This window comes from Perognathus longimembris, chromosome 25 (assembly GCF_023159225.1).
Source record: "Perognathus longimembris pacificus isolate PPM17 chromosome 25, ASM2315922v1, whole genome shotgun sequence".
Classification (NCBI taxonomy): domain Eukaryota; kingdom Metazoa; phylum Chordata; class Mammalia; order Rodentia; family Heteromyidae; genus Perognathus; species Perognathus longimembris.
Genome location: NC_063185.1, coordinates 13059286 through 13084202, shown reverse-complemented (window position 1 = coordinate 13084202; position 24917 = coordinate 13059286). Strand labels below are relative to the sequence as shown.

The following is a 24917-nucleotide window of genomic DNA, read 5'->3' as shown; positions in this document are numbered from 1 at the left end:
TGACATTTTTGCTAAAGGCTTGGGGTTGAAAAACTATACCCGGGCTCCTGGAGTGACGGTCACCAAGCAAGAATTTAGAAACCACAGCTTCGCGGTTCCCTTGCGCTGCGCCCCGCCCACAGCCACGCCCCCGAGGGAAAGCCACGCCCCCTACCAGGAGACACGCCCCTTCCCATTCGCAAGCTGGTCCATCTGGCTCTCAGATCGCCTCTGGCAGAGCTCGGCCCCGCCTCTCGCAGGGCTCGGCCCCGCCCTCTTCATCGCCCCGCCCCGTCCCGCCCTAGGCCCCGCCCACCCAGCACTCAGCCCCCGCCCTTCCGTGCTCTAGGCTCCGCCCCTCCCTTGCTAAGCGCCCTTTTCCCCCCTCACACTCGGCTCCCCTTTGCCTCCATCTCCTGTTTTTTCCTGGCCGGGAAAGAGGCTGTTGACATCCGCGTCGGGAAGAGGGGGGTGCAACCAGGAAGATCCGGGGAACGGACCCAGGACCGACCGCTCCTCCTTCCCCCCGCCCCCAAAGAAATCTGGCGCCGGGTGGGGCGGAGCTCAGCGCCCGCGCGCTGGCCAATGGCTGACCTCTGATTTGCATATCAGCACCATACTTTGCATAAACAATCCGGGCCGGCTCTTAAAGGCACCCGGGCCCAGGTTCTGGTACTGAATTCCGGGTGCACCTTCCCCGCCACCATGCGCGCCCCGATCCCGACTCCGATCCTGGTAGCCGTCCTGGGCTTGCTCCTCGCCGGCCCTACGGCCCCGGCGCGCCTCCGCCCGAGCCGGGTGAGTGGGGCCCTCCTGGGGAAGGCCGTCTGCAACCTCCCGGACCTCCCATGGCGGGGGGGGGGGGGCGGATCGGGGTGGGAAGTGGGGGTCACCGCTGTCTGATTTTGGGGTGCTTCTGCAGCCTGTTTTGGAGAGGTTGATTTCCAAAAGAGCGACTCTGCCTGCAGAAGCACTGTCCCCAGCGCGGGAGGTGGAGCCCTGCTCTCCTGATCTTTGCACTCCATCCCGCTTCCCAGCTCCCCAAATGAGAAGGCCTAGCACCTCATCTTAATTTTTTTTCTTAAAGTATTATTATTTATTTTTTTTTTTCTGATTTGAACTCTCTGAGCTCTTCTTGGGGGCGGAGGGGGGTTGAGAGCCCTATTTAGGTCAAAGGGTGCACACCTGACCATCTCCTTACCTCTGCTGCTGCCCCCACCTCCAGCCCCTCTACCCCCTCGCCACCCCCCTCCCCCATTTTCCAGGCTTCTCCCTTCAGATCTCCTGCATTCCAGGCCACAAGCGCAGCCAGGGAGAAAAGAGAAGTTCTGGCATGCGGGGACTCTTTAAGTCCAGTTCCATTGCCTCTTTGGCTGTGTAGCTGGGGATCAGACTCATCTCTGGCAGGAAGTGAACAGACCTGCAGATTCCTCTCCCCCATTTTCCCCTCCCACCCCCCAGCTTTGTCCGAGAGTGGGAGCCCGGTGGTGTAGGGGGAAGTGGGCAGGGAGCTTTGGTGGCTAGATCCCTGTAACATTTGTTTATCCGTGCAGAACAGAGAAAGCTCCAAAACCAAAAAAAAAATCTCAAACAAGAGCAGGGATGGAAAGCCTGAGGCTTTGGCCTCACCTACTACCCCACCTTTGAATTGTAGGGATGTATTTGGCCTCTTTTGCCAGAGGCAAAGCACCTTGTCCCTGGTCGGGTGGAGCATTTGAGAATGCTGGTTGTCTGGGACTGTTTGCTGGAGCAGCCCAGCTTAGTACCTGGAACCAGTTCCTGTCTCTTGGGGGGCCTGCATGCCTTGGTTACTGGTACCTTCCCAAGCAGGAGGGTCTCGGATTGGCAGGTCTCAGGTCTGGAGGGGCCCAGCAGCCAGAGTCTTCCTATCTCACTCAAGATCACAGGGCTAGCCCTTCAGGTTTCATCCAAGATTACAGGGCTGGTAGCCTTTTGATCTTTATCTGTTATTATTTTCTTTCCAGCAGGGGTGAGGATGGGGATGAGGGTGGGTGTTTTGAGCCTCAAGGACCCTGACTTTCACTTTCTCTTCTAGCCTTGTGATGCTGAGGTGGGCCAGGTCTTAGATTCTTTGCAGAACGGTGGCTTTTATTTATTGAACACATACCGTATGTTGTGCAGTGTGCTTCATGTTGTTGTTTTCAGGTGTGTGCTGGTCCTGGTGCTTGAATTCAGGGTCTGGGAACTGTCCCTTAGCTCTTTCATTCAAGGCTGACCCTCTACCACTAGAGTCCCAACTCCACTTCCGCTTTTTGGTGGTTAATTAGAGATCACAGTCCTAACGGTCTTCCTGCCCAGGCTGGCGTCTAACTTCCATCTTCAGATCTCAATTGGAGTAGCTAGGATTACAGGTGTGAGCCACTAGCTTTTTTTTTTTCTTTTAAAGTAAGCTTTTAATTTTGTAATAATTTTAGATGTGCAACAAAGCCACAAAGTTCCCATTGGAACTCTTAGTTCCTCACCGAATTTCTCTGGTTGGTGTCTGGTATAATTAATGTATTATTTATGAAAACTATGAAAGCAGCTGGGCACCTGTGGCTCACTGTCATCTTAGCTACTCAAGAGGCAGAGATCTGAGGATTGTGGTTTGAAGCCAGCCTGGGCAAAAAAGTCCAAGACACTTATTTCAATTAACTACCAAAAAAAAAAAAAAAAGCTGGAGTGGCACTGTGGCTCAAATGATAGAGAGCTAGCCCTGAGTAAAAGAAGAAGCTCAGGGACAGTGCCCATTCCCAAGTCCTGAGTTCAAACCCTATGAGTTTCTCATTCATGTCCCCTTTCAGTTTCAAGGCATAGCTAAGGGGGGTGGGGCATGTTGGTTTATTAGAGATAAAAAGTCTCACAGACTTCCCTGCCTAGGCTGGTTTTGAATCAGGATCTTCAGATCTCAGCCTCCTGAGCAGCTGGGATGATAGCCTGAGCTTGCCAGTCTTGAGTTAAACCTTTGTGCTTTCTGCCAACAAACTTCATGCCCCTGGGGTAGCCCTGCCACACATGTAATTACACCCCTTTCGTGGAGGAGGAAATTGAACCTCAAGGGGTTAAGGTGCTTGTAGTCTCAGCTAGTGAGAACAGCAGTGGTAGGATTTTTATCCTATGCCTGTAATTTGTAGCTGTTTCCTGAGGCCCTACCTTTCGACTGTGCCCTCTACTGCCTCTACCTACAAGGCAGGCTAGGAATGGCAAGTACTTTGTGCCAGGAGGGTGACCCCCAGCTGTGGGAAACCAACCAAGGGTATTCTAGAAACTTCCCTGAGCCCAGAGTCAGCCCTTCAGTGTGAATCCGGCTGCTTTAGAATTGAGGGAGATCCTCCTACCTGTCTGCCTGGGCTGGCTTTGAACTGTGATCTTCAGAACTTAAGTTTCCTGAGTAGCTAGGACTACAGGTGTAAAATGTCAGCTCTAAACATTCTTTTTTCTTTTTCTTTGTTGTTGTTGTTGGCCATGGGGCTTGAACTCTGGACCTGGGTGCTAGTGCTCCACCACTTGGAGCCACAGCGCCATTTCTGGTTTTTCTAGTGGTTCATTAAAGATAAGAGTCTTGCAGACATTCCTGCCCTGGCAGCCTTTGAACCACGCTCCTCAGATCTCAGCCTCCTGAATAGCTGGGATGACAGGCATGAGCCACCAGTGCCTGGCTTGTAGAGGCCACCTCAGTCTTCTGCCTCAGGACCTTTGCTTGTGCTGTCTGCATTCACACAGGATGAGCCCCATCCCCAGCATCTCTGAACCCTAGTTGCTTCCACAGGCAGCTTCCATTCATTTCCTCTCTGCCACTGAGATCACGGATATTTACTGAAAAAGACCTCACGAGGCTGGGCAGCCACCGAATCCGACTGTTTACTTCTAGGGACAGCTCTGAGCCCAGGGCCTGCAATCATGGCTCCATAAATATTTGTGGAATGAATACCCAGCTACCTTACCTGGGCCTGCCTTCGTTAGTCATGGCGTGACGTTTCATTCCTAAGGACAGGAGACCCATTGCAGGGAGCTCAAGGACTGGGAAGGTTTACCAGGCATATAAAGAATCTTCTGGAACTAATGGCAGGAAGTGGAGATGGGGTGTCTCATGGCTGTGACTTACGGGGCCAGCTCATGCCTCGTGTCTGGTACGGGGTGTTACGAGCGTGACATGCATGTATGCCGTCTCCCTGGTAACAACTCCGGAGGGGAAGTATGAACGAATACCTCCACTGACCATGTCGCGCCAGGTTTGGTGGCTCACGCCTGTCGTCCCAGCTACGGTAGGCTGAGATCCGATGACGATCCAGGTTCAAAGACAGCCTGGGCAGGAAAGTCCGTGAGGTTGTTTTTTTTTTTTTTAATCTCCAATGAACCACCCAAAAGCCAGAAGGGGAGATGTGGTTCCAGTGGTAGAGCACTAGCCTTGAGCAAAAGAAGCTCAGGGACAGTGCCCAGGCCCTGATGAGTTCAAGCCCCAGGACGGGCACACACACAGAAAAGAACAGAAGCAGCCATGACCCAGGTGGGGGGGGGGACATAAAGTATGAGATGGAGGGGGAAGTAAGCCCTCCCTCCAGGATCTTCTCGTGCCTGTTTTGGCTCTGGATTGGGCCTGGATTCAAGGTGAAGGGTACTCCAACCATAGTTTGTGTGTGTGTGTGTGTGTGTGTCTGTGTGTGTGTGTGTCTGTGTGTCTGTGTGTGTCCGTGTGTGTCCCATTACTGGGGCTTCAACTCACAGCCCGGGCGCCGTCCACTTAGCTTTGTTTCATCTCCTTTCTTCCGGCCTGAGATGGTCCCCTTGGATCAGCTTCTCCTTTTTCCTGACCGTCTAGCTCTCCGAGCTGGGCAGCTTTTCGTGGGATAATTGTGACGAAGGGAAGGACCCTGCGGTGATTCGGAGCCTGACGCTGGAGCCGGACCCCATCGAGGTGCCTGGGAACGTGACCGTGAGCGTGGAGGGGAAGACCCAGGTCCCCCTCAGCTCCCCTCAGAAGGTGAGCACCGCGGGCCGCTGGGGTGGGGAGGCCCAGTGACTATCAGGATCTCACAGCTCTGGTTCTTGGCAAGTTTATTTTTGGTGGTGGTGATGGTGCCGGGGCTTGAACTCAGGGTCCCACACTTGCCGTGCCTGCCTCCTGCCCTGTGGTGCTTTAGTTGTTTTTCAGACAGGGTCTCGCACTTTTGCCTAGAACTAGCCATGGAGTTTACTGGCCTCGAGTTCACAGATGGGCACCACCGCACTGGAATTGTTTGTTGAGATGGGGGTGGAATGGGCACTGTCTTACTTTTTGCCTGGGCCGGCTGTGAACTTTGATCTTCCTGATCTCTGCTGCCCCGGTAGGAAACCCATTTACTGGAGTCTTTTACTCTCTAGTAGGAATCACCGCCTTTCTAGGATGCTTTTCCATGTTCTGTGATCAATTCCTAGCCTCAGATCTCTTGCAACTAGTTGTGTCTTGATTTTTGTTTTTTAAGCTTCTAGATTTGGGCCGGGTATGGATGGCCCATGCCTATAATCCTAGGCACTCAGAAGGCTGAGATCTGAGGATCACAGTTCAAAACCAACCAGGGAAGAAGAAAAGTCCATGCAACTCTGTATCTCTAATGAATCACCCAAAAGCTGGCAGTGGAGCTGTGACTCCAAGTCATAAAGCAGCTAGCCTTGAGCACAAAAGCTCAGGGACAGAGTCCAGCCCTGGACGGACACACACACACACACACACACACACACACACACACACACACACACACACACACACACACAGAGATTGGGGAACCTGTCTCTGGGACAAGCCTCAACTTGACCCAATCACAGCCCTTGTCTCTTAGGCATCTTGAGCAATAACGTTGAGTGATTCCCATGGGACGGTCCCAGGGTGCTCGAGTTAGCTCTGTCTGCAGGTGCAAACAGAAGTTGGACTGTGTAAGCAGCACTTTGTATCCGGGCTGGGCCACTGCCTTTGTTTACTTGGTCCTCAATGGTAGGGTGCCAGCTCAGCTCTGTGTCCTTGAGCCTGGGCACTAAGACAGAATTTGCCTCCGATGCGTGGCTGAGTGGACACTGGCTTGTTTGTCTGCCTGTGTTGTCTGAACACCATTTCCTGTGCTGTTTGCGGACTCCCGGGTGTCCACGCCAGCCCATGCCATGCATGGTGTTTCTAGGAAGTCCACGCTGTGTGCAGCAACTGAGAAACTGCTCTTCCACCTCCTGGCCTGCTTTTCCTGGCTTCCGAGCAGCATTTAAATAGCTTTGACCAGCTGGGTGCTGGTGGTTCACGCCTGTCATCCTAGCTACTCAGGAGGCTGAGAGCTGAGGATCCTGGTTCTAAGCCAGCCCGAGCAGAAAAGTCTGTAAGACTTATCTCCACTGAATCACCAGAAAACCAGAAGTGGCGCTGTGGCTTGGGACAGCGCACAGGTCCTGAGTTCAAGCCCCAGGACTGGTACCCGCCCCCCCCCCCAAACCAACCCACAAAAACCTATCTGAAAAATAACTAAAGGAAAATTAAAAAAAATAAATAAAGAAAGAATGGGAGTGTGGTTCAAGTGGTAGCATAAGGCCCAGAATTCAAATCCTAGTACTGGCGGGCAGGGTCGGGGAGAAACTTGGGCAACACTATCACCATTAGCCAGTTAGTGTGATTGCAGTACTTTCTGATTGATGGGTAGTGGCAACCAGAAGGCTTGCAAGATTGCATATTGTTGGGAGAGGGGAGAGGAACTCCACATTCGATTATTAATGCCTGCCAGGGGCACAGGAAAGGCTAGCACTGGGGCCTGTGCTACAGTGTTGTCATCTCAAGATGAGACCTGTGCATTCAGTAACTGATTGTCGCTGGCCTTTTTAGACAGGCATGCCTGGAGTGGAAAGGGGTGTGCAAGAATGTGAAGGGGGACATGGATGTATATTGGAGGAATTCATTCTCTTAACCATTTTTTTTTTTCCCAAATCCTTCCTCACCAAATCCTTTCTTCCCAGGTGGAATTAACTGTGGAGAAGGAGCTGGCCGGTTTCTGGGTGAAGATCCCCTGCGTGGAGCAGCTGGGCAGCTGTACCTATGACAACGTCTGCGACATGCTTGATGATTACATTCCCCCCGGACAGTCCTGCCCGGAGCCCCTGTATGCCTATGGCCTTCCCTGCCATTGCCCCTTTAAAGAAGTAAGTACTAGCTGGGAACTGGCATCTCATGCCTGCCATCCTAGCTACTCGGGAAGCTGAGATCTGAGGATTGAGGTTCAAAGCCAGCCAGCCCAGGCAGGAAACTCCGTGAGACTCTTATCTCCAGTGAACCACCCGAAAACGGGAAGTGGCGCTGTGGCCCAAAGTGCTAGAGCGCTAGCCTTGAGCTGAAAAGCTTGGGGACAGTGCTCAGGCCCTGAGTTCAAGCCCCATAACCGGCCAAAAATAAGTACACTAGGAAGGGCCCGGAGGGACTGGAGAGAGGGTCTTCGCATTGTTACCCTCCTGCTGATAGGTCTCTGTCTGCCTCAGCGTCTCCATCTATAAAGTGGGCACCTAGCGCTTTAGCTGTGGCCATTCACCTTCATGGCCCCTCTGGGAATCAGAGGGGGCCGTGGAGATGTAGGGCTCTGGTTCCAGGAGACCCTCTCCCCTCGACCTCGCACCCATTTTTATTCCCCCTAGGGCACCTACTCGCTGCCCACTACTTCTTTCACGCTGCCTGACCTGGAGCTGCCCAGCTGGCTCAGTTCGGGGAACTACCGGGTCCAGAGCATCCTGAGCAGCGGCGGGAAGCGTCTGGCCTGCATCAAGATCGCCGTGTCCCTGAAGGGCAAATAACACGGAGCCCGCCACAGCACGGAGGAAGGGGTGCGAACTGCGTGCTCTCGACTGGGTCTCCCCTCTTCCCTTCGTGCCATTTAACTGTCACCTTCAAGGACGGGGCAAGTGGCCCTGCTCACAGGAAGGGGTGGCCTTCCTTCCTTAGGACCTTTGGGCACAGCTGAGCTGCTTGTCATTCCTCTCCATGACCCCTCACACCACAGACTTGTGTGTGCGCTCTCTCTCTCTCTCTCTCTCTCTCTCTCTCTCTCTCTCTCTCTCTCTCTCTCTCACTCCTGGGGTTTGAACTCAGGTCTTGAGCACTATCCCTGGCTTCATTTTGCTCAAGGCTAGCACTCTGCCACTTGAGCCACAGCACCACTTCCAGCTTTTTCTGTGTATGTGGTGCTGAGGAATCGAACCCAGGGCTTCGTGCATGCTAGGCAAGCACTCTACCCCTAAGCCACATTCCCAGCCCAGATTTGCTCTCTTAAGAGCTTCTTTTTTTTTTTTCCTCAAGCCATCAAGGGCCAGGAATCCAGAACTTTGGAGACCTTAAATTCGCAATGACTCCTATCAGGCTTCCTAAAAATTCCTTGTGACTTTTGTTCCTTTTGCCCTGACTCACAGCTGCATAAAAGTATTAACTTTCCCCCCGTCCCCCCCACCCAGTGCTGGTGGCTCATGCCTATAAATCCTTAGCTCCTCAGGAAGCTGAGATCTGCAGATTGCATCTCAAAACCAGGAACACTTAGGAAGACTCTCCCATGAGCCATCAAAAAGCCAGAAGTGGAGGTGTGGTTCAAGTGGTAGAGCTCTAGTCTTGGAGTGAAAAAGCTCAAAGACAAACACCCAGGCTCTGAGTTCAAACCCCAGTTACCCACACAAAGAACAAAACAAGTATATTAATATTAAAAAAAAAAAAAGTTCTAGTCTAAGCCGGGCACCGGTGGTCTCATGCCTGCAATTCTAGCTAGTCAGGAGGCTGAGATCTGAGGATCACCGTTTGAAACCAGCCCAGGCAGGAAAGTCCATGTGTCTCTTATCTCTAACTAACTACTGAGAAAAAAAAAAAAGAGGCAAAATCCAGAAATGGTGCTGTGGCTCACGTGGTAGACTACTAGCCTTGAGCAAAAGAAGCTCAGGGACAGTGCCCAGACCCTGAGTTCAAGCCCCAGTACCAGCAAAAAAAAAACAACCCAAAACACAAAACTTGTGTGATTAGTTTTGTATTCTTTTCTAGCTTTACCTAACCAACATCCACTCAGGTGCCCTGGGGAGATGGGCCAGGCACTGGTGTCCCCTCTTTTGTGAGATTAATATTTAGGGTGACGCCAGGGGACTTGAATGCTTTTTACTAACACAAGTGTGCCAACAGAACCACGAAAGAGACAGAAGTGAGCGGCCTCCGGCCTCTGGCCTCCACTCGCTCTTCCGTGCTAAACACTGCATATCTCATAGCCAGGATAAATATCCCTCCCCCATCCCCAAATAAACAAATAAAATCACCTGTGCCCTGTGTCCGGTGCTCAAGGTCATTGTCAAGGTGAGGATGTGATTTTTCCTGGTGCGTCTAGTCTGTCCATCCATCCCTTCCGGCTGCCATTTTGGCTGCCGTTTTGAGAATAACAAAGTTGTCCTCAAAAAAAGCTTTTTTTTTCCCCTATAGAAAGGCCAATTTCCCACATTTTTTATATGAAATCTTTAACAAAAAGTAATTGGCAATTACTATCTTTTTGTGTTTTGTACACTTAGGGCAGGTCAAAAAAAGGCTTTACTAGTCTCAGATAACTTCCCTGGCACATATTCTGCCTCCATGGGGACCAGGCCCCAACAAGAGAGCTTAAATGCTTTCTCAGAGCTTCGAGCTGCCTGCCAGCCTCTGAGCCCTAGACAACACAAAGGGAATGGTGCTAAGGGGAGGGATCCCCAGAAGCTGTTTTGTGCAAGCAGGATGCCAGTTAAAGAGAGGATGGAGGTGACGTCAGGCTTTCCTGGATTTGTCTGTCTCCCCCTCCCCCCCACCCCCACCTTGAAACTTCACATGGCAATAAATCTTTCTAACTCAGCTTCCGTTCCTGGTCCTTTGTGCTATTGGGAGAAACGCCTTGGGGGGAGGGGACAGGGGAGACCCAAGATGAGGCTAGGATACAGCTCTCCTGCTCTTATCTTGAGCTGCCATTATCTGGGCTTCTCTCCCCCGAGTCATCCATCGCCCAGATCCTGGCTTTGTACCAGGATTATAGATGTGAGCCAAGAGAGACTTTTCTAAATGTGGTACAGCACAGTTTAGGTCAGCACCTGCCATAAAGGCAGCAGTTTCTCTCACACGTATCCCTTGGCGGGGATGTTGGGGCCAGTGGCACCCCTTCTTTCTTTTATGTGAAGCTCATGGCATGAATGACTGACTGTATGAAGATTTTGGTGGAGAGATACAAAAGAGATCTAAAACCCAGAAAGGTAGATGGGCACCCGTGGCTCACGCCTGTCATCCTAGCTACTCAGGAGGCTGAGATCTGAGGATCATGGTTCGAAGCCAGCCGAGGCAGGAAAGTCCTGAGAGACTCTTATCTCCAATAAACCACTAGAAAACCAGAAGTGGAGCTGTGGCTCAAAGTGGTAGAGCGCTAGCCTTGAGCTGAAAGAGTTCAGGGATAGCGCCCAGGCCCTGAGCTCACCAACAACAATAACATAAATCCAAACAGGTGCAACTTAACAGGCTCCTTGTGTCATTCCTCCTTGGGAAAGACAAAGGAAGCATTCATTATAGATAGAGGCCAGAGTTTGATGTATGTATGTATGTATATATATATATATATAGCATCCAATTGGAAATCGCATGTGGGATGGGCGGGGACAGGGGTCCGGTAGAATTATAAATAGATAATTATGCGTGGACGCCAGTAAAGTTGGCTCCGGAAAAGAAGTTGGGTTGGGCCAACTCGTAGAGGGCTTGGTAGGTCCCAAATATACACCCCAAAAGGCCCAGGATGCTGATGAGGACGTCCTTGGCGATGGTGATGATGCTGATGTCCTCGGAGTAGAAGGTGGTGATCTCCAGCAGGGGCGGGATGATGAGGGCCAGCGCGCTGCTGCTCACCGAGCCCACCAGGGAGATGACCAGGTCCAGGCGCGGGACCAGGACGGCCAGCACGCCTGCGCGAGGGGAGGGAGAGAGGGGGGTGAGCATGAGAAAATCACCGCTTCCGGCAAGCAGACAGCCTGCCCTTGCTGGGCAGACACCGGTGGCCCGCGCCTGTCACCCTAGCTACTCAGGAGGCTGAGATCTGAGGATGGAGGTGCAAAGCCAGGCCAGGGCAGAGAAAACGGGGAGACTCTCATGCCGGCCGCACACGGATGGATGACACTGGAGGCTCCTGCTCTCTTCATGGAAAGCGCTGCCGGGCGGTGTGGAAGCCAGCCATCCTTCTCCCCTGCAAGGCACGAGACTGCTGCCCGGTTCCCATGCCAATCACCGGCCTGCTCTTGGTGTGGCACACCGTGTGAGGCTGGGCAGACTTGGCAGCGGCTACAATGAGGCCTCTGAAGCAGACCCTGGCACATCTTTATTCTCGGGGAGCACATGGTTGAATAATGACCTGCCGGTGATGTCACACTTTTTCTCGGCTGGCTTTCACGGATCCCAGAGAGAGTTTGGATTTCCTTTTCACCACCTGGCTTGTCAGAACTGGGGCATCTTGAACCACACCCTCGTTTCCATTTTTCTTTTTCTTTTTCTGCCAGTCCTGGGGCTTGAACTCAGGGCCTGGGCACTGTCCCTGAGCCTCTCTGTGGCTCAAGGCTAGCACTCTGCCACTTGAGCCACAGCGCCACTTCCAGCTTTTTCTATATATGGGGTGCTGGGGAATCGAACCCAGGGCTTCATGCATGCGAGGCGAGCACTCTACCACTAAGCCACATCCCCAGCCACCTTTTTCTTTCTTTCGAAAGAATCTTTAAGGCTTCCCCCTCACATCCTGGGGGTAATAGTAGCATGAGAAGCTTCTCTTGAGATCATTTTCACAGGGTGGGGACAGGCAGGTTCTGGCCTCGTCGTTGCCGAGTGGAATTCCACCAGCAGCGCCCGTGGGGCTGACAGGCTTGAAGGGGGAAGCCAGGCATGACAGAGCATCCCATGAGCTGATCAGTCCAGGGGCTCCATCTAGAACTGGGCAGCTCGGGCCTCGGGGTGTCCAGCGGGGCAGGAGTGTGATGGGGGTTCATCCTGGAGCTCAGGGGCGTCCGAGGTGTTCCTTTATTGTACTGCTTCCCCAAAGTCATCGGACATGGCTTCATCATACTGTGCCGGGTGAGTGAAGCCTTCCGGGCCTGCTCGTGGTGACCCGCAGGGCGCTTGCTCGGGCTGGCACACAATGGCTTTCGGCTGTAGCTCTCGATAAGATTACCCCACACGCGTCAATCTGCTCAGAAGCCACCATCTTCCCAAAGGGATGCAGATTCTAGGCCACAACTCTTAGAAGAGCTGAAATCAAGCCAGTGCCTCATGTCTGTCTTCCTAGTTACTCAGGAGGCTGAGATCTGAGGATCCTAGTTCAAAGCCAGCCCAGGCAGGAAAGTCCCTGGGACATTTCTCTCCAATGAAAACTGGAAGTGGAGCTGCGGCTTAAAGTGGTAGCATGCTAGCCTTGAACACAGAGAGCTAAGGATGGCACCCAGGCCTCGAGTTCAAGCCCCAGGACCAAAATAAAATAAAATTAAAAAAAAAAAAAGATTGAGATCGAGTTGGGACAGGTCAGCATGATCTTCCGAGATAGGATGAGCCAGAATTCCATCATGGGCTTCGGGATGTAGGGTTTTCCCACCGCCCTCTCTCACATTATGTCAGAGACATCTCTGGGAGCTATGGCAAGTCTCTCCAGAAAGCAACTAGATTCAAACCCAGACACAAGGCTTCTTGGCCCATTCCACAAAGCCAGCTTTGTCAGAGACACGGAATAAGGCAAGCTGGCTGGGAGTCTTGGCTGTATCGTTGGGGTTGTGGTTGGCATGGCGGGAGCTAGGATAACACATGTGGAAGGTGCTCTATCCCTTTGAGCCACAGCTCCGCTTCAGTCCTTTTGGTGGTTCATCGGAGATAAGAATCTCCCACGTTTGTCTTCCCCCAGCTGCCTTGGAACCACGATCCTCAGATCTCAGCCTCCTGAGTAGCTAGGATGACAGGTGTGAACCATGGGCACCTGGCTTTGATGTGGCTTTTCTTTATACCCAAGGCTGACAACTCTTAACCACGTGAGCCCCACCTCCACTTCCAGCTTTTTGGTTCATTGGAGATAAGAATCTCATAGATAAGGGCTGGGAATGTGGCTTAGGGGTAGAGTGCTTGCCTAGCGTGCATGAAGCCCTGGGTTCGAGTCCTCAGCACCACATACACAGGAAAGGCTGGAAGTGGCTCTGTGGTAGAGTGCTAGCTTTGAGCACAGAAAGGCTCAGGGACAGTGTCTAGGTCCTGAGTTCAAGCCCCAGGACTGGCAAAAAGAAAAAAGCAAAATAAGAATCTCATAGACTTTTAACACTCAGACTGGCCTCCAACCTGTACCCACAAATCCCATCCTCCTGAGTAGTTGATTGAAAAATGATAGGGTGTTTGGGGCGGGGGGGGGGTCCCTGGGTCCCACCCGCCCCCCCCCCCCCCGGGGAGCAGCTCCCTGGTTCCGGGCAAGGAGTATCTTCTGGCTAACTCACAGGTGAGGCAGACCAGGGCAGTGCGGACTGTGAGGTCGACAAACAGCGCCCAGCTCTCGGACACGTGAGAAAGGGCGAAGGGGATGATGATTTCAGCCGGGACGTGAAACTGGAGCACGTAGGTGAAGAAGATGCCCACGGAGTACATCAGTTTCACCGACTGGTAGAGCCTGAGGGCAGACAGGGAGAGGGACCAGAGGTGCTGGCCGAGGGGCCGGGTGGAAACTGGCTCTGTCCTGGGCCACGGGGATTCCGGGGCCGGAAGCCCACGGGAGCCCATGCTAAGGTGGTACGATGGAACCCAGGACTCCATTATGCTTCTTTCTTCTCTCAATTTGTTTGTTTTTAAAGGTCCTACCTGCATAGATCAATTTCACAGTTCCAAATGCAGCCAGGCATCAGTGGCTCATGCCTGTAATCCTGGTTACAGTTGATGAGACTGTGTGTGTGTGTGTGTGTGTCTGTGTGTGTGTGTCCCGGGGCTTGAACTCAGGGCCTAAGCTTTGTCCCTGAACTTCTTTGCTAAAGGCTAGTGCTCTACCACTTTGAGCCACAGTGCCACTTCCAGTTTTCTGGTGGTTAACTGAAGAGTCTCATGGACTTTCCTGCCCAGGCTGGCTTTGAACTATGACCCTCAGATCTCAGCCTCCTGAGTAGCTAGGATGACAGGCGTGAGCCACCAGTACTTGGATAATTTCTACTTTTTAAGTATACTTTCATTTCCTTCCTTCCTTCCTTCCTTCCTTCCTTCCTTCCTTCCTTCCTTCCTTCCTTCCTTCCTTCCTTCCTTCCTTCCTTCCTTCCTTCCTCTTTCTTTCTCTCTCTCTCTCTCTCTTTCTTTCTTTCTTTCTTTCTTTCTTCCTTTCTTTCTTTCTTTCTTTTGCCAGTCCTGGGCCTTGGACTCAGGGTCTGAGCACTGTCCCTGAGTCTCTCTGTGCTCAAGGCTAGCACTCTGCCACTTGAGCCACAGCGCCACTTCTGGCCTTTTCTATATATGTGGTGCTGGGGAATCGAACCCAGGGCTTCATGTATACGAGGCAAGCACTCTTGCCACTAGGCCATATTCCCAGCCCTTAAGTATACTTTCAAATATTAAAAAGGGGCTGCTTGAAAAATTTTGCCTATGGTGAACTATTTGTTAACACTCTTGATTTTATTTTCTTGAGTTGCTGATGTTTTTCTCCTGTCTCTGTCTGTCTGTCTGTCTCTCTCTCTGCTGTGTCTCTCCCTCATGCACACAGCATTAATGTATTAATGTTTGAACTCAACCTCACACTTGCTAAGCAGGTGCTCTAACCCTTGGGCCACACTGCCACACTCTTTTGCCTCCGATACTTGTCTTCTAGAGAGAGAGAGGGCCTTGTGGTTCCCTCCCCGACCCTTCAGGATTGGTCTCAGACTGTGTTCCTTCTACTTAACCCCCGATGGGGTCTCAAGGACAGGCATGCACTAACCACACTGCGCTTACTGGTTGAGATGGCGTCTCACAAACTTTTTGCTCTGGCTTGCCTCCAACCACGATCCTCCCCATCTCTGCCTCCCAAGCAGCTGGGATTACAGAGATGAGACACTGCACCCAGCCTGGTATTATTAGAAGGGACAATTATTATTTTTTATATTAGCGTTTCCTTGCAGAACTTCATGGCAAGTAGGGCCCCCTCTGGTGAGGGCAAATCGATACCACTTAGGCTTTCTAGTGTGAAGTCAGGAAGGAGCGGGCTCCATTGGAGGAGGCTAGAGGAAGCTCATGTAGCCCGGAATAAGACAGCCGTAGCAGGCTGACACATTACTTGTGTAAAATAAGACACAGCTTCAAAGACATTCCACATCCTTGATGTCAGCTGGTCGTTTCCCGGGTGTAGCGGAGGCGGGTCAGGCTGGGGAGGTCTGACCAGTGTCATAGCACTGGAATTTTCTAAAGGGAACGCGCCACTCAGCAGCAAGCCCGAGGCTGCAGGGACGCAGAACAACAGCCTAGGACTGATTTCCCAAGCTTATATATAAAATATTATATACATAAATACACGTATAATATTTATATAGTGTAATAAATATATTCTACATATAATAGATTATATTATACACATATATAACACACATGTATATAATATATACATATTCATATATTATATACACATATATAACATGTCTATACAATATAACATAATATGTTATATATGTAACATATTATATAATACATATAATATATATATCTATTATATACATGTATATGTCATACACATGTATATGTAATGTCTATAATACATGCATGTATATAATATGTGTATTATATACATGTATATTATACACACGTATATATGTATTATTACATACATGTATATGATATAATATGTTATAATATGCATGCACTATATCATATACATGTGTATAATATACATACATGTATACAATATGTATATAATATATACATGCATATAATATATGTATTCATGTGTATATGTATAACATACATACAATATAAACATATATAAATAATTGCTATATATTTTATATCAATATATCATTACATATATTGTACAATATTATAATAAGATTGGAATATTATATAACATTATATGATATACAATATTATACAATATATTAGTATAGGACATCTAATCTAATATATATTATTTATAAATAATATATATTTACTTATATGTAATACTATATATTACTTATATGTAATACTATATAATATATGTATTAAAGTGCTAATATATTGTGCTAGTCCTGGGGCTTAGCTTTTGTGCTCAAGGCTGGCTCTCTACCACTCGAGTCACAATTCTACTTCTGGCTTTTTTGGTGATTCCTTGGAAAGAAATGTCTCATGGACTTTGCTGCCCGGGCTGGCTTTGAACAGTGATCCTCAGATCTCAGCCTCCGGAATAGCTGCGATTACAGCCCCGAGCCGCCGGTGCCCGGCTCATCTTTCCCGTCTTACTCCACCTGTCTGCGAGGGAGAGGCTGTGGTGGGTGTCGGTGCTGCAAGGCTCAGCCTCGCCCTGCGAGCTGGCTCCGGAGGAGGGAGGGCGCCCGCCTTTTCTGGTGGAAGCCTTGTGGGTTTCCTGAAAAGGGTGCGACTCACTGTGTCCTCCTGGAAATGCTGCCCCATCCCTGTGAGCTCAGCCATGCCTTCATGGAAGGAGGTTTGCGCAGAGAAGTAAGCAAGGAGGTGTGGCTTTGGGATTAGTAATACTTTTTCTTGCCGTGCCAGGACCAGGGTCTTGAACTTAGGTCCTGGATGCTCTGAGCTTTTTGGCTCAAATGCAGCCCTCTACCATTTGAGCCACAAGCTCTACTTCCAGCTTTTAGTGGTTTGTTGGACATTAACAGTCTCATGGACTTTCCTGCCCAGGCTGGCTTTGAACCTGGATCCTCAGATCTCAGCCTCCTGAGTAGCTAGGATGACAGGGGTGAGCCTCAGTGCCCGGCTGGGATGTAGCCATTTCTGACTGATGCAAACAGGCGTTAGTATTATTCTTCATTTTTACACAAGGTGGATGTGAGGAGACCTGTCCCAGGTGAGGTAAGAGCCCAGAGGCAAAGCCCATTAGCTTTGAGTGTGCACCTTACACGCCTGCTTAACTGGTGCCCCTGTTGCTCTGTACCAGCTCAGCCCTGGTCAGAGCAGCAGGTACTGGCCATGCACATAACCTGTCAGCCTTAAAATGCTTTCCTGGAGCCTGCCAGATGGGTTGGGGAATGTGGCTTAGTGGTAGAGTGCTTGCCTAGCATGCCTGAAGCCCTGGGTTCGATTCCTCGGTACCACATAAGCAGAAAAGGCCGGAAGTGGGGCTGTGGCTCAAGTGGTAATGTAAGGCTGGGATCTCACGTTCTCTGTCTCTGCCCTCCCCTCCTCTCCCCCATCCCAGGCTGGCAGGGACATACCAGCAGTTGGGTAAGTTGAGAGTGATGCTGGCCCTTGTGTCCGGGCCAAACTTCATATAGCCCAGTGTCCCCAGGCAGATGTAGAGCAAGATGACAAGGGACATGCCCAGGTAGAGAACCAAGGAGAACTTCTGCGGATTCTTCATCTGGTTTTTGAGAGGCAGAACCTGGAGGGGGAAAAATGAGAGCGAGAAAACGAACACGTGATCCATGATAAATATGCGGCTCTCCCCCCCCCATCCCTAACGCTGTGTTCTCTGGGTAAACTGAGTCAGGAAGAGGCCTTTCCATGAGGCCACGCGTAACATCTTCTCTTCTTTTCCTCATTTTCTGTGCCAGTCCTGGGACTTGAATTCAAGACCTGGGTGCTGTCCCTAGCTTTATTTAGTTATTTATATTTTTATTTTTTTGCCAGTCCTGGGGCTTGAACTCGGGGCCTGAGCACTGTCCCTGGCTTCCTTTTGCTCAAGGCTAGTACTCTACCACTTGAGCCACAGCGCCACTTCTAGCTTTGTTCTTTTTCTGGCGGTGAACTGGAGATAAAGAGTCTCCTGGACTTTTCTGCCCAAGCTGGCTTCAAACTGTGATCTTTGGGTCTCAGCCTCCTGAGTAGCTAGGGTTACAGGCGTGTGCCACCAGCTTCTCCCATTCTCTATTTCTGGACCATTCTACGGAGTAAAATTTCCCTCAGTCCTCAAGGGTTAGGGTGGGTGAGGGGCAGGAGGTGCCCTGAATGCCAGCTCTCCCCACACCATGAGAGGTACCTGCCTGTGTTTCCTACAAACCCTTGGTTTTCTTAGAAATGCTGTATCTTCTGGGCACCGGTGGCTCATACCTGTAATCCCAGCTACTCAGAAGGCCAAGCTCTTGACAATCAAATTTTCAAGCCAACCTGGGCAGGGAAAGTCTGAGACTCTTAGTGCTAATGAGATAGCAAAGGACTGGAAGTGGAGCTGTGGCTCAAGGGGTAGAGTGTCAGCCTTGCATGAAAAAGCTAAGGGACAGTGCCCAGGGTCTGAGTTGAAGTCTCAGTACCAACACCAAAAACATAAATAATGAAAGAAAAGAAAAGAAAACGGGAGAAAGAAAGGAAAGGGGGCTGGGAATGTGGCTTAGTGATAGAGTGCTTGCTGAGCATGCATGAAGCCCTGGGTTCGAATCCTCAGTACCACATACACAGAAAAGGCTGGAAGTGGTGCTGTGGCTTAAGTGGTAGAGTGCTAGTCTTGAGCAAAAAGAAGCCAGGGTCAGTGCTCAAGTGCTCAGGCCCTGAGTTCAAGCCCCAGGACTGTCAAAAAAGAAAAAAGAAAGAAAGAGAAGAAGGAAGGAAAGAAAAAAGAAACAAAGGAAGGAAGGAGAAATAAAAGGGAAGAAAGGAAGAGAGGAAAGAAGAAGAAAGGAGAGAAGAAAAGAAGGAAGGAAGAAAGGAAAAAAGAGGGAACGGAGGGAAGGAAAAAAAGGAAGAAGGAAAGATGGGAGAGAAAGAAAGGAGGGAGAAAGGAGGGAGGGAAGGAAGGAAAGACCGCACAGTAGACATCAAGAAACCCGGCCAGCCACCGGGGCTCTGCTCATGGGCGCAGCTCAGCTCACCATGCCCACGCCTTCAAAGGCAAAGATGGCCGCTCCGAAGAACAGCAAGAAGGTCTTCCAGTTGGCCACCAGTGGTAGAGTCCCAGGGTGCGGGATGCCCTGGAAGAGGCACAGGAAAGGTCACCTGTCAAGGTCATACCAAACCCCACCTGGGCTCCGAGGTGACCCATCAGTGTGTGGAGCACCTTAAGACCCATTCTTAATTTTATAAAAATTAATTCACTCATTTATTTTTGTGACAATCAGGGCCTGGGCACTGTCCCTAAGCTTCTTTTTGCTCAAGGCTAGCACTCTGCCAACTTGAGCCACAGCGCCACTTCTGGCTGTTTTCTGTATATGTGGTGCTGAGGAATCGAACCCAGGGCTTCATGGCATGCTAGGCAAGCACTCTACCACGAAGCCACATTCCCAGCCCCCGGATCAATTTGTTATCCATAAATTGGCAGTCAACATAGTTCTTCCAAAGCAGAACTGTGATGAAGGCCCTGTAAGTGAACTACGTGGCATCACCTAGCTCCAATTCTTCATCGCCTATGCACGTGTCCTGCCATTGCTACCATTTTTGTGGGGTACTGAATCAGCGTTAATCTCCCTGGGTGATTGCCGTCTTTGCGGGAGCAGACATCCTATTTATTTGCATACATGGATGTTGTCACTTACTACATCCCCAGCTCTGCATAAGGCTCAAAACACAGAAGGAATGAGTCAGTGTGACTCAACCTATCCGTGATGATGATGAGAATGATAAAGATGTTGGTAATGATGAATGGCGTGTGTGTGTGTGTGTGTGTGTGTGTGTGTGTGCGCCTGTGTTCATGCTGGGATTTGAACTCAATGCCTGTGACACTCTCCCTTAGTTGTGTGTTGTTGTTGGTTTTTTTTTTTTCACTTCAAAGCTGGTGCTCAACCACTTGAGCCACAGCTCCACTTCCAGCCTTTTGGTGGTTAACGGGAAATAAGAATCTCATGGACTTTCCTGCCTGGGCTGGCTTTGAACTGCGATCCTCAGATCTCAGTCTCCTGAGTAGCTAGGGTGACAGGCGTGAGCCACCAGTGCCTGGTTTGAAGGAGCTTTTTGTTCCTAGATGCCATCTTGGCAGGGTCTGCTCAGAGTGGGGGTGTTCATTTTCCTCTCCCGGGGTTCCAGAGGCCTTGTACTTCCCTTCCCCCCCCCCCCCACTGCCCTTGCTTCCGTGGGCTCGGGCCCACAGACCTGGATGATATACTCAAAGATCAGAGCCATGCTTCCCAGGGTGGTGGCGCTGGCCAGCGTGGAGAAGATGGATAGCACCCGGAGGTTCTGGATAAGCACCATCAGCACCAGGAAAGGCAGGATGGTCAGCATGTAGAAGCGGATGTCCAGGATGGGGCTCAGTGCCTGGACCTTCCTGGGCTGGCAGGTGTTGGAGGTGGTCTGGGCTTCCTCCACCATCTAGGGAGAGCAAAGAGACGCAAGGGAGCTCAACAGTGCGGGGTGCCCGCTTCCCTTGCAAGCCCCGCGAATCAACGGGCAGCCTTTTCGTATAAGTATATCCCAAATATTGCATGGGGTAGACTTGTAGTGAAAATGAGATGCAAGCCAGGCACTGGAGGCTCACGCTTGAGCTACAGCTCCACTTCTGTAGTTAACTGGAGATAAAAGATTCATGGACTTTCCTGCCTGGGCTGGCTTTGAACTGCGATCCTCAGATCTCAGCCTTCTGAGTAGCTAGGATGACAGGCATGAGCTATTACATTGGGTTTGCTTTGAGTTTTTGTTTGTTTGTTTGTTTTTTGCCAGTCCTGGGGCTTGAACTCAGGGTTTGGGCACTGTCCCTGAGCTTTTTTTGCTCAAGGCTAGCGCCCTACCATTTGAACCACACAGCACCACTTCTGGCTTTTTCTGTGTATGTGGTTACTGAGGAATCGAACTCAGAGCTTCATGCATGCTAGGCAAGCACTCTACCACTAAGCCACTTTCCCAGCTTGAATTCCCATTTAGACTGTGAGAAACAAACAAGGCCACCTCCCCTCCCACGATTCAAATGCTTTGCCTTTGCTAGTGAGACCCTAGACGGAGACCCTGCTCTGCCTTATCCCCCATCTGCCAAGAAGAGGCCTCCTTACCTGTTGTAAATTGTCTGCCATGAACATAAAATAAACGCTGCAAAAGCCCAGCTGCGTGACGATTAACATGAAGCTGACTGCATACCTGAGGAACAAGAGGCAGAGACGGGGAAAACAAACCTCAATACTATTTTATTTGTATTTTTGCTTCTAGTGCTAGCTCTGGGGCTTGAACTTAGGGCCTGGGCACTGTGCTTGAGCTTTTAATTTTTTTGGCTAGATCTCTACCACTTGTGCCACAGCTCTACTTCTGGCTTTTTGGTTGACTTTGAGCCTCAACCCTCAGATCTCAGCCTCTGAGTAACTAGGCTTCCAGGCATGAGCTACCAGTGCCTGGCTCTATTATTATTATTATTATTATTATTGAAGTAGTTGTACAAAGAGGTTACAATTCCCTAAGTCAGGTTATGAGTATAATGCATCTTGATCAATATCACCCTTTTCCTTTATTCTCTCCCATTCTCCCTCTCCCATCCCTACCCTGAAGTTACATAGTTCAATTTTTACATAATGTACATGTAATATAATTGCATTTCTCACCTGTATTAACTTTTGATCAAGCAAAGAAACAAGCTTGACATTCACCATGTGGGAAATGATCAAGTGCTATGTCATACAGCCACATTAGGAAAGGAATGTATAAGAAGAAAACAAAAGGCCGGTGCCAGTGGCTCACGCCTGTCATCCTAGCTATTCAGGAGGCTGAGATCTGAGGATCGTGGTTCAAAGCCAGATGAAGTGGGTGGGAAAGTCGGTGAGACTCTTATCTCCAATTAACTACCAAAACCTGGAAGTAGAGCTGTGGCTGAAGTGGTAGAGTGCTAGCCTTGAAGAAATAAAGCTCAGGAACAGTCTCCAGGAGCTGAGTTCAAGCCCTAGGACCAACACCAAAAAGAAAGAAGAAAAAAATATATATAAAGGAAATTACATATGCTCATCTGAATATATATGTTGATATGAAAACGAGTAAATGAAAAAAATCTAAAGTAATATTTATCCATTAGACTTCAGTGATTGTGTGTGTGTGTCTATATGTGTGTGTGTATGCACGTGTGTACACGCTTGCAAGTCCTGGTGTTTGAACTCAGAGCCTGGGCGCTCGCCCTCTGCTTTATGGCTCAAAGCTGGCGCTCTACCACCTGAGCCACAGCTCTACTTCCAGTGAGTTCTTTGCTGGTTACTTGAGAGATCAGAGTCTCTGATTTGTCTACCCAGGCTGGCTTCGAACCATGATCCTCAGATCCTCAGTAGCTGGAATTACAGGTATGATCCTCTTGCACCTGTCAATGGTGACCTCTTGAGTAAAGAGCTTGTTGAAGGATTCCCTCTGCGGTTTGAGAATTTCTGGAAAGAACGTTTGCATTTAAAGTGTGTGCAAGAAGGGATGGCCGGACAGGCGAGGAGTGGGGGAATTATGCTGTTGTCATGGTGACCAATGCCACGATGACCTCTACCTTCCCCACATAGAGTGCGTCCTGAGCCACGGGCTGGGGCAGGATTCCAGGCTGTACATCATGGCCTCTCCGTAGTTCACAAACGTCTTCTGCAGTCTAGAGGAATAGGACAACCAAGTTGTAATGTAGACGGTTTTGTTAATCTATGCTGGACTTGACTTGTCGTGCGTGTGCGTGTGTGTGTGTGTGTGTGTGTGTGTGTGTGTGTGTGTGTGTTAGCAGAAAGTATTATGTTACTTCCTTTTCTTTCCTTCTTTTCTTTGGTTAGTCATGGGGCTTGAACTCAGGGCCTGGGCACTATCCCTGAGCTCTTTTGCTCAAGGCTAAGTGCTCTACCACAGAGCCACTTCCAGTTTATTTTATTCTGGTGGTTCATTGGAGATCAGAGTCTCATGGATTTTCCTTCCCTGGGCTGGCTTTGAACTGCCATCTTGGATCTCAGCCTCCTGAGTAGCTAGGATTATAGAGGCCCGCGTCACCAGCCCCTGGCTGATGTTCTGTTAGGCTCAGCGAAAGCAGGAGCCTGACAAGATCGCCTAGCCGGCTCCCTGCAGGTCTACACAGGGTCTTGAGATTCTTTCTGATCCCTCTGTAAGATCCAGAGCAGTAGGGCTGGAGGCCCAGAGAAAGGGCCCCTGTTATTGGGTCAATGGTCAAAAACAAATCAAACAAACGTGTTAACAGCCCTCCCATGGCTGACTGATGGCCAGTGCCGGGGTGCTGGGGCGGCAGGACTCTGACCTCTGAGTGATGTGGTGGGAGCAGTTCAGCAGGATGACCATGCAGTGCACTGTGAGGACCCCGATGGCCAGCAGGCTGATGGGCCCCACCTGGAGAGAGGACGGGAGGAGAGCCAGGGAGAGCCAGAGAGAGGCCCACGCTGCCCTGGCGCTGCGCGGAGAGCACATGCCCAGGGCTTCTGTCCTGCCTTTCCCTCTCCCTCCCCCTCTCCCTCCTCTCCCTTTCCCTTTCCCTTTCCCTTTTCCTTTCATTTCCCCTGCCCTTTCCCTTTTCTTTTTCCTTCTCTCTCTTTCCCTCTTTCTTTCTTCCTTCTTTCTTTTTCTTTCTTTCTTTCCCTCTGTCTCTCTTTCTTCCTTTCTTTCTCTCTCTCCCTCCATCCCTCCCTTCCTTCCTCCTTCTTTCTCTTTCTTTCTCTTTTCCTTCCCTTCCTCCTTCTCTGTCTGTCTCCCCCCCCACCTCTCTCAGTATTTCTTGTGCTAGTAGTGGAGTTTGAACTCAGGGCCTCATGCTCTTGCTTGTTTTCTTCCTTCCTTCCTTCCTTCCTTCCTTCCTTCCTTTCTTTCTTTCTCTCAAGGCTGGCACTCTACCGTTTGAGTCACAACTCCACTTGTGGCTTTGTGTGTGTGTGTGTGTGTGTGTGTGTGTGTGTGTGTGTGTGCTGGGTAATTGGAGATAAGAGTCTCCCAGATTTGTCTGCCTGGACTGGTTTCAAAGCATCACCCTCAGCTCTCAGCCTCCTGAGTAGCTAGGATGAGAGGCCTGAGCTACCAGGTGCTTGGCTTCCTTTGTTTTGTTTTGTTTTTTGGCCAGTCCTGGGCCTTGGACTCAGGGCCTGAGCACTGTCCCTGGCTTCCTTTTGCTCAAGGCTAGCACTCTGCCACTTGAGCCACAGTGCCACTTCTGGCTGTTTTCTGTATATGTGGTGCTGGGGAATCGAACCCAGGGCCTCATGTATACGAGGCAAGCTCTCTTGCCACTAGGCCATATCCGCTTGGCTTCCTTTGGATGTGTATTTTGTTGTTGGGATAGGATCTCACTAATTTTATCAAGGCTGCCCTTAAGAATCCTTATAGTTTTCCTAATGATCTTCCTGCCTGGGGCAGGGGCAGGGGGGAGGGGGGTGGGGGGGCCTAGCTGGGTTTGCAGGTGTGAACTATCAGGCCTGGCTTCCTGTGGATGAATGAGGAGGGGTGAGGTGGAACCTTGGGGCCTTGAATTACATTGTTTGTGCAGAGGCTTTATGAGGAAAGGCCCTCAGCTCCAGGTGATTGACAGACGTGTGTGTGTGTGTGTGTGTGTGTGTGTGTGTGTGTACCGGGGCTTGAACTCAGGGCCTGGGTTCTGTGCCTGAGCATCTTTTGCTCAAGGTTAGCACTCATTCTACCACTTGAGCCACAGCGCCGCTAGGGCTATTTAAAAGTTGATTGGAGGTAACAGTTTCACCAGTTTTCCTGCCTGGGCTGGCTTCGACCCTCGATCCTCAGATCTCAGCCTCCTGAGTAGCTAGGATGACAGGCGTGAGCTACCGGTGCCCAATGGACATATTTCTCCCAGCTCCCCGCTCCCAGCTCCTGATCTGATCTGCAAGAGTGCAAAGGTCTTAGAGACACCCCCCCCCCCCGCCACCCCTCAAATGAGCCAATGTAGAGGCTTCTTACCAACAAGCCGGCATTTTTCATG

The 24917-nt window shown here is 50.4% G+C and overlaps 2 protein-coding genes across 3 annotated transcripts; one reads left to right on the top strand and one right to left on the bottom strand.

Annotated features, from left to right (window-relative positions):
* Nucleotides 1-616: 616 nt before the first annotated feature.
* On the top strand, nucleotides 617-8028 carry Gm2a (ganglioside GM2 activator). Of its 2 annotated transcripts, XM_048333899.1 has the most exons (5): nucleotides 617-777; nucleotides 4799-4960; nucleotides 6946-7128; nucleotides 7615-7808; nucleotides 7845-8028. In XM_048333899.1, exons 1-4 carry the CDS (start codon nucleotides 685-687, stop codon nucleotides 7768-7770), a joined length of 594 nt encoding a protein of 197 aa, XP_048189856.1. In that variant the 5' UTR covers nucleotides 617-684; the 3' UTR covers nucleotides 7771-7808; nucleotides 7845-8028. The 2 variants fall into 2 exon arrangements, with proteins under 2 accessions (XP_048189856.1, XP_048189855.1); XM_048333898.1 differs by having other exon boundaries at nucleotides 7615-8028.
* A 2611-nt stretch (nucleotides 8029-10639) lies between these two features.
* Nucleotides 10640-23326, bottom strand: LOC125341816 (proton-coupled amino acid transporter 3-like). Its single transcript, XM_048333897.1, has 8 exons — nucleotides 23238-23326; nucleotides 22497-22592; nucleotides 21043-21127; nucleotides 20150-20368; nucleotides 18937-19035; nucleotides 17347-17513; nucleotides 13456-13625; nucleotides 10640-10908 (listed from the first exon to the last, which is right to left on the bottom strand). The coding sequence occupies exons 1-8, from the start codon at nucleotides 23276-23278 to the stop codon at nucleotides 10640-10642; spliced, it is 1146 nt and encodes a 381-aa protein (XP_048189854.1). The 5' UTR covers nucleotides 23279-23326.
* Nucleotides 23327-24917: the final 1591 nt, after the last annotated feature.